Source organism: Balaenoptera physalus (genome assembly GCF_965194825.1).
Source record: "Balaenoptera physalus genome assembly, chromosome: 18".
Lineage (NCBI taxonomy): Eukaryota > Metazoa > Chordata > Mammalia > Artiodactyla > Balaenopteridae > Balaenoptera > Balaenoptera physalus.
In genome coordinates, this window is record NC_138899.1 from 8,589,897 (window position 1) to 8,598,876 (window position 8,980).

The following is an 8,980-nucleotide window of genomic DNA, read 5'->3' on the forward strand; positions in this document are numbered from 1 at the left end:
TACCACGATCAAAACTGAACTCCGTATCTTCTCACCAGGCTGCTCACGCCCCCATTTCAGTGGAGGTCACTCCCATCCACCCAAGCCAGAACCCTGAGCGCCATCCCATGTACGCCTCCACCCAGCCATTGCCAGGTCCTATCAGTTCTACCTTCTAATCTATCTTGAAACTGTTATGTTAGATTTCACCGACAGACCTGTAGTGAAAACCCTTGGAAAGCTCCCACTGCCTTTAGAATAATATCCGAAAGTCCTTCCCACGGCCTACGACCCTGAATGATCCGTCCTCTGTTCACCTCTTCTGGCTCAGGTCGAGCCACTGGGCTTCTCTCAAACCCTGGAAATCGCTAAGCTCCTTCCTGCCTCCAGGGTCTCCTCCTTGCTCCTTCCCCAGCCTGAAAGAGCCCCTCCCTCTCTGAGCCTAGAGATCCCCTACTCTTAGGTCTCACTCTAGGGGTCATGCCCTCAGCCGAGATTAAGACCTCCAGTTACACACTCCTATTCAAAAACACCTCGCTTATTTCATAGCAGAAATGTTTCTATGCACTGGGGATACAGTACTGGACAAAACAAAGCGTTTGCCCTAACGGAGTTTACAACCAGTTGGGGGGAATCCAGACTGTGAGCTCCATGACATGTGTAAACCACACTGCTGGGCACTGCTCTCCCTCTCAGAGCACACAAGAGGCAACAAAGACCTGCTTTCAAATGAGATGAATGCTTAAATATTTAAATGAATGTACATTACCTAGTTACTACCATAAAAAATTAGGCCCATCAACAATTAACTTAATAAACATTACATAAAAAATAACTAGTGGAGAGCAAGCTATTACTAGATTCATTCCTATAATATTTGAGGGCTACTAGGTGCCAGGCATATACAAGATCCTAGGGATAGAACAGTGAACAATACAGCTATGAACAAAACAGATAGGGCCCCTACCCCTGAGAAACTTGCATTCTAATGGGGAAGACAATGAAAATCAAGTATAGACGTCTAATACATTAGGTTGCTGGTAAGTGCCAAGAAAGAAATAGAGCAGAGTAAAAGGACAAAAGTGTGATTGGCGGTCAATAGCTCTTTAGTTAGGGAAGTCCTATCGGAAGAAGTAACGGAGCCCTGAACGAACAAACAAGAGGAACGAGGGAGAAGACAGTGGGGCAGGAGGTACAGCAAATGCAAACGCCCTGGGACAGAAGCAGGCTTCCGTTTAAGGACAACATGGCAGGTGCACGGCCAGAGGAGCAGTAAGAGGAAGTGATGGGTGGAAGCTTTCTAGAATGTGACTGAAGGAGCACCCCAGTGGACGTGTGAGGAATAAACTATAAGGAAGCCAGCTTTAAACTAGTTACAACAGCCCGACTGAAAGCAGAACGCAGTGGTGAGGAGGATGAGAAGTGGTCAGAAAAGGATCCATCCTGGAAGTAGGATCTGGCATTGGCTTAGCTCTGTATTGGGCCAATGGTGGTGTTACTGGGTAAATATTTCTAATTGGCTTGTTTCTGGTTGCTACACCGTTGTATCGGATGGAGTAAGTTTCTACTTAGCCCATTCCTTCAAATGTTATAATCAATGAGAAAAATATAATTTCAGATCAGCAGCTCTCAACTCTGCTGTCCTTTGAAACCAGATATGAAGCTTTTGCAACACAGATTGCTAAACATAGGTACACCTAAAATTCTAAATCATAGAGATTGAGATCGGACTTTTTTTTTTTTTTAATTAATCACAGGTAGTGCCAATTCTCAGCCAGGGTCGAGCATTCCAGCTTAAAATTCTTTTTTTTTTTTTACACTCTTTGACATAAACCACAGCAAGATCTTTTTTGACCCATCTCCTAGAGTAATGGAAATAAAAACAAATATAAACAAATGGGACTTAAAAGATTTGCACAGCAAAGGAAACCATAAACACGACAAAAAGAAAACCCTCAGAATAGGAGAAAATATTTGCAAATGGAACAACAAAGGATTAATCTCCAAAATATACAAACAGCTCATGGAGCTCAATATCAAAGAAACAAACAATCCAGTTAAAAAATGGGCAGAAGACTTAAATAGACATTTTCATCAAGGAAGACCTACAGATGGCCAGGAGGCACATGAAAAGATGCTCAACAACACTAATTATTAGAGAAATGAAAATCAAAACTACAATGAGGTATCACCTCACACCGGTCAGAATAGCCATCATCAAAAAATCTACAAACAGTAAATGCTGGAGAGGGTGTGGTGAAAAGGGAACTCTCCTGCACTGTTGGTGGGAATGTAAATTGATACAGCCACTATGGAAAACAGTATGGAGGTTCCTTCAAAAACTAAAAATAGAACTACCGTATGACCCAGCAATCCCACTACTGGGCATATACCCAGAGAAAACCATAATTCAAAACGAGTCATGTACCACAATGTTCATTGCAGCTCTATTTACAATAGCCAGGACATGGAAGCAACCTAAGTGTCCATCGACAGATGAAAGGATAAAGAAGATGTGGCACATATATACAATGGAATATTACTCAGCCATAAAAAGAAATGAAATAGAGTTATTTGTAGCGAGGTGGATGACTCAGACTCCGTCATAGAGTGAAGCAAGTCAGAAAGATAAAAACAAATACCGTATGCTAACATGGAATCTTAAAAAAAAAAAATGGTACTGATGAATCTAGTTGCAGGGCAGGAATAAAGAGCTAGACATAGAAAATGGACTTGAAGACATGGGGTGGGAGGGCGAATTTGGGGTAAAATGAGAATAGCATCGACATATATACACTACCGAATGCAAAACAGTTGGCTGGTGGGAAGCAGCAGCATAGCACAGGGAGATCGGCTCCGTGCTTTGAGATGACATAGAGGGGTGGGATAGGGAGGATGGGAGGGAGGCTCAAGAGGGAGGGGACATGGGGACATGTGTACGCATATGGCTGATTCGCTTTGTCGTGCAACAGAAACTAACACAGTATTGTGAAGCAATTATACTCCAATAAAGATATACTATAAAAAAATTTTTTTTTTTAATTTTACTTATTTTTGGACGCGCAGTGCAGCATGTGGGATCTTAGTTCCCCGACCAGGGATTGAACCCTCGCCCTCTGCAGCGAAAGCGCAGAGTCCTAACCACTAGTCTGCCAGGGAATTCCCGCAGCTTGAAATTCTTAAAAAAGAAATATGCAGAATTAGGCAAGCTGAAAATATTTCCATAATTTAATTTGTCTAATTTCAATAAGTTTATAAAAGGCAACATTAAATTTATCCCAGGACTGGAAAAGTTAAATTTGCAGCCAAGCCAAAAACCATTTTACAGATGAGACCCAAAAGACCAGTAACATTTTGAAACAAAAAATAAATTACTTTAGTTCTATTGTTAGGCGATGTAAATTTTAATTAACCCCTATTAGTACGCAAAGCCTAAAGAGACTGTAAGATTTTGTTAAGAGTTAAATGTATTTTACAAATGTTAAGGTCCATAAGAGACAAAAGTTTAAATATTAATTCTTTATTATTTGACACAAACACTTAGATTGCATAAGTAAACAAGACACTCATCTAGAAATGGTAAAAAGACCAAATTATTTTAGGGATCCAAGAATAAATTATGAACCTTGTATGTCATGAGTAATTTCTTCATTAACAAATAAAACCAAAAAACCTGAATATATTTCAGATACTTGACTTGGAATTCCCATGAAAATGAAACAAAGCAAAATCAATTACAGAACAGCAAACAACTAGTCTCCTTTTACATATATGTATATATGCATATATATATACATATATATGAAGCTACCATTATAACTACAGTACCTTTGACAGTCTTCCTTTAATAATTCATTCTTTCAGAAAAGCCTAATAACCCCATGAAAATGACTTCATGTCCCAAAAAAGTTTCTGAGTCATCTGAAAATAGATGATCTAAATTAAATTCTTTACCTTTATTTTGGACAACTTTCTAAAAAATCAGAATGCTGAACTTCACATCACATCTCAATTGTTTTAAAAATTATTAATTCTTCATACGGGCTGCAACGTAAACTGATCTAAATCTTTGCTGAAGTTTTAAGGGTTCCTGACACTGAAAAATGCTTTCATTCACATGTACAATATATATTGATAGTTCTATGAAGAAAATCTTCAGAAAGCAGTAATTTGAGAAACCACTAGAGGGCAGCAATAGCACTTGTGCTTTAAAAAAACTTTCCCACAAGCTACCTGGCATAAAACTTTTAAGCCACAATTCATTACGGATGTATTTCAAGATGACTCACATTGCAAAAAACACAATCATCATCATCATCATCATCACGTTACTTTATTTAAAAAATTATCAATGCTCCATTATGTATAAGTTGTCTCCATACTAAAGTCAACGGCTCCTTTCACTGAATCCCCACATCCTCTGACAGTGCATTTACCACGGGACAGCAATTATTACATGACTGTCTCCTCCACTCCGAGTGGAGATCCTAGGCTCATAGGTTCCCACTTAGGCAACTGGTGTAACGTACCACCAGCTTCTGGAACACAACAGACACTCAAAAAACGAAAGAAAAGAAAAAGAAAATGAAGACTGCTTAATGAATAAAAAGATCAAAATGTCAGAAACAGCCTTCACATGTTTTGGTAATGAAGAAAAACATTAAACTCCAAAGGCACAAACAAAACCAGCCAAACATGCACACAATCAACAGTCCTTAAAATGTCCATCATAGAGGCTGGGAAGAAAATAATTCACTGCAGACCTTTTGAAATCTTTTCAGTGTTGTACTATATGAATTTCCTATTCCAAAACACATAACAAAAGATAATAAAAGTTACTTTTTAAAAAAAAAAAAGAAAAGGTCAAACACTTGTCCACACTTTTCTTCCTCTAACATACATAAATAAAGCAAGACTCAGGACAGCAAGCAAAACTACTGGTCGGAAGTCCACTTCGTTTTCTCCATGCTGACCTCCCTGTCGGGATAACAGATTTAGAATTTACCATACTAGCAGCGCCAGACACTATTCTAAACTTCTTTCATTTAAATAACCCCTTCATTCCTCACAACAACCCTGTGTGCAGAGACTATTATCACCTCCACTTCCCGGATGAGAGAACTGACGCATACACAGGCGCAAAGCACCGCCCCTAAGTGATAAAACAAGACTCCAATCCAAAGCTGTGTGACTGCAAAGCCAGGGGAAAGTAGACACTTAGAAAGCAAAGGGGGGAGCGGGGGTGTTAAATTGGGAGATTGGGATTGACATATACACACTACTATATATAAAATAGATAACTAATGAGGACCTACTGTATAGCACAGGGAACGCTACTCAATACACTGTAATGACCTATATGGGAAAAGAATCTAAAACAGAGTAGATATACGTATATATATAACTGATTCACTTTATGGCAGAAACCAACACAACACTGTAAATCAACTCTACTCCAATAAAAATTAATTTAAAAAAGGAAAGAAAAGAAAGGAAACATCCCAAAGAAGACCCTATAGCTATCCCCCTGGGTGAGACCTTCAGCCTAACAACGCCCCTCTGCGCCCCTTGGAGAACTGAGAGCAAAATCCTGGCGCCCATCGTGCATCCCTGGCACCGACGCCCGGAAAAGGATACCCACGGCAAGGACCTTCCCCTCCAGCGTCTCCGGGTTGACCTGCCGCCCGGAGCACTCCAGCAGCTTCCAGAGCCCCTGGACTCCCATGAGCGAGGTGTGCCCTCGGAGCGCGTCTCGCGGGCGGAATCGCGGGAGACCTTTCACTCCAAGTCTTCCACAAGGGCCTGCACCACCGCCCCGGACCCCAAGAAGAGCTCCCCCAGCTCCCACCCGGAGAAGACTGAAAACAACCAGGAGCGCACAGCTTTCCAGGGGAAACCGGCCCCGGTGAAAACCGCACTTCTCAGAACCTGACACGGCCTCGCCGAAGAAAGACGGGACCAGAGAAAGTCGGAGGCATAGAGGAACAGGTCCTCGTCTCGCCCAGCGCTTTGGCCCAGATTTCTGCACTCCTAACAGACGACCAGGGTGAGGGGACAGCTCAAGCGAGATAAACAGCCAAAAGACGTCTCTCAGGCAACCCGGGTCTCCTCTGGCGGTGGGGGGCGCGTAAACCCAAACGAAATGGGGCCGCCCGGCTTCCGTTTAATACGTCGCGCAGGGCGGAAGTCCCGCCTTCCCGCGCTGATGTATATCCGCTGCGCCGTTACACTCCGGAAGTGAGGGAGTGGTTTGGTACTCGTGTTTATATCGTGTCGGCGACCTGCTTCCTCCACGCTGGCATCTTGTTGCGGTTAAATGTTGAAACCATACGCAAAGCGTCTGCCTTCAGAGGTTACAGTTTTCTAGGTGCTTTACCGGTATCAGTTTCTTCGCACTGAGCCGCCACTTGTGAAAACTCTTAATACTAAATATTGTTTTACACATGAAAGATGGACCCTTTGATTGGTGTTTGTGATTAATAAGTATTTATTTGTCCGGTAACTTGTGGTAACTAGGTGGTAACACGATTTAAAATCTTAACCCTTGAAATAGAGTCTTCTCGGCATGTAAAATTTAGGAATCCACGGCATGTAGGTCAGAAATAACAAGAAACTAATTGCCAGATTAGCACCTGGATAGACGGTGGCTCGGACCCTCTGGCTGAGATTCAAACCCCGACCGAACTACGTTATGTTTATCGTTCTTCAAGTCGCATTTGTTCAGAGTTCGTCTCTTCATCTGTAAATTGAGCGGGCATAAAGCCAATCTTGCAGACGGTTTTAAGCAAGGATCAGAGGTACTGTTTGCAAAGTACTTACCACTAGGAGTTAATAAATGATAGCGTTATAGTACGTATTGGTTCAAATTTGGACTATTGAAACTAGATTCAAAATCAGTGAAAAGACTGACTAGAAATCAGTTTTTAGCAAAGCTATGTTCTTGCCCAAACAGATGGGTTCCCAGTAGCCAAGTTTACTTGACCTAGTCACAACTAATTTTCAGTCAGGGATAATCCTGACAAAGTACTTATTTTCATTTCCTCAGTGTGTAAAGTAATTCCCAGAACTGTTGTTCCAAAATGTATTTTGCCGGAATTATAATCGCCTGTTCAATTTTTGTCTCGCCCCCCCGCCCCAGTAGTTTACAGTAGACTGTAAACTTATTGAAACCAAGAACTATTTTGTTGACGTATATACCCCATTCCTGATATTTAGCAGGAATCCTATAAATGTTGCCTAAATGACCACTTTCCCAGCCTCAAGTCTAAATCTCTGCCGGGCATCTTGCACCCTGTTGAAAGACAATTTCCTCAAGCCAGGCAGGTGTTAGTTCAGATCCCATCTGAGCCATGTAATAACCCTGAGTTACGGGCTGAATTGTGTCCCCTTCCAAAATTCATATGTTGAAGCCCTAATCCCCAGTACCTCAGAATGTAACTGTTTGGAGATAGGGCCGTTTCAAAGTTAAGTTAAAAGGAGGCCATTAGGGTGAGTTAATCAGTCTGACTGATGTCCTTATAAGAGGGAATTTGGACACCCAGACACTAAGGATAATTGCACAGAGGAAAAACCATGTGAGGACACAGGGAGAAGGGGGCCAGCTGCAAGCCAAGGAGAAAGGTTCAAGAGAAACCAAACCTGTCAACACCTTGATCTTGGACTTCTATCCTCTGGAGCTATGAGAAAATAAATGTGTTGTTTAAGCCACCAGTCTGGTATTTCGTTATGGCAGCCCTAGCAAACTGAGACATCCTAGGATCCTAGGCAAGTTTCTTCACCAATGAGAATCTGAATAAAATGGAGATGCCACTTCTTTTGTGGTTGCTCTGAGATCAGTGACTTAACATGAAACACCTAGTGGGTAATGGTGCTCAAATTAGTTTGTTGAGTGAATGAGGGGGAGAACTCTGCGGGTAAAATTGAAATACAGAGTGTGACTGGATTGTAGAGCACCTTGCCCGAGCCCCTCCAGCGTCTGGGAGGAGGCAAGCTGGGGAGTATTATAGATGCTGCACCAGCTTGGCCTGATGATGGGGCTTAGTAGCGGGAAAAGTAACAGTTTCAGGATTTGATCATTTTTTACTACCTGAGAGCTGGGTAAAAACAAACAGCCAATGTGAACATCTGAGTACTACAAGTGCTTGTAAAACCAGAGCAACATTTCTTGAATACAAAATATTTTTTTAAGGAACAGCAACTAAGGAGTGTACCTTTGATTTGTAAGAAATTGGTTCCTTTAGATGCTGTTTAAAGGGCTCTCCATCAAGATTCTGACAGGAAAATACACATTGTTTAGGCCAATAATAATAGCAAGCACTTAAAGAGCAATTCCTATCTACAAAGCACTGTTCTAAACACTTTACATGTATTAACTTATGTATTCTTCAAAACAATTCGTAAAATAGATACTATTATCCCCCTTTTACCAATGAGGAAATACGCACAGGAAAAATCATCTCAACTCGCCCAAGGTGATACAGCTAGTTAGTGGAGAACCAGTAATATGAACTTTCATTGCTTCTATGGAGACTTCTAAGAAAAATTGACCAAGAAATTAAATATGACAGGAATGTTACTAATCTTGAAAGAGAAAGGTGCGGTCACTTGCTTACACATTCTGGAAAAGCAGTCCCTGTAAGCCTCGGTGTGCTCTTAATAACTGCCAAACTTGTAAGCCAACTTATTAAGTGATTGGATATATTAAGACATTTATAAAAGTTGATTATGGCCAATAAGCAATACGTATAAACTCATCCTCTTTTCCTAGATGTCACTGTATTCTCTATTTTATGTTGCATTCGTCTCCTTTCTTTACCAATCTCTTCTCTGAAATATTTGGCTGAACTATATGCAATTGCTGATATTCAACCATATTTGACCTACAAAAATTACAGTTTAATTTGGTTCAAGCTAAAGAATTAAGTTTTCTATTTCCTCTTATAAAGCCTTAACAAAAATCTAAAATTATAGACATATGCCTATTGTCTCACTGATCATAAAA

The 8,980-nt window shown here is 41.1% G+C and overlaps 1 protein-coding gene across 3 annotated transcripts in view; it reads right to left on the bottom strand.

Annotated features, from left to right (window-relative positions):
- ERCC5 (ERCC excision repair 5, endonuclease) overlaps positions 1-8,968 on the bottom strand; it is a 31,103-nt gene extending 22,135 nt beyond the window's left edge. Inside the window, exon 1 of one of the 3 annotated variants that reach the window (XM_082434606.1) lies at positions 5,617-7,871. In XM_082434606.1, the coding sequence (XP_082290732.1) occupies positions 5,617-5,704 (88 nt within the window). In that variant the 5' untranslated portion in view covers positions 5,705-7,871. Of the gene's footprint in view, positions 1-5,616 lie in introns of all 3 variants that reach the window. The other 2 variants (XM_082434607.1, XM_082434608.1) reach the window with 2 other exon arrangements.
- Between the last annotated feature and the right edge of the window lie 12 nt (positions 8,969-8,980).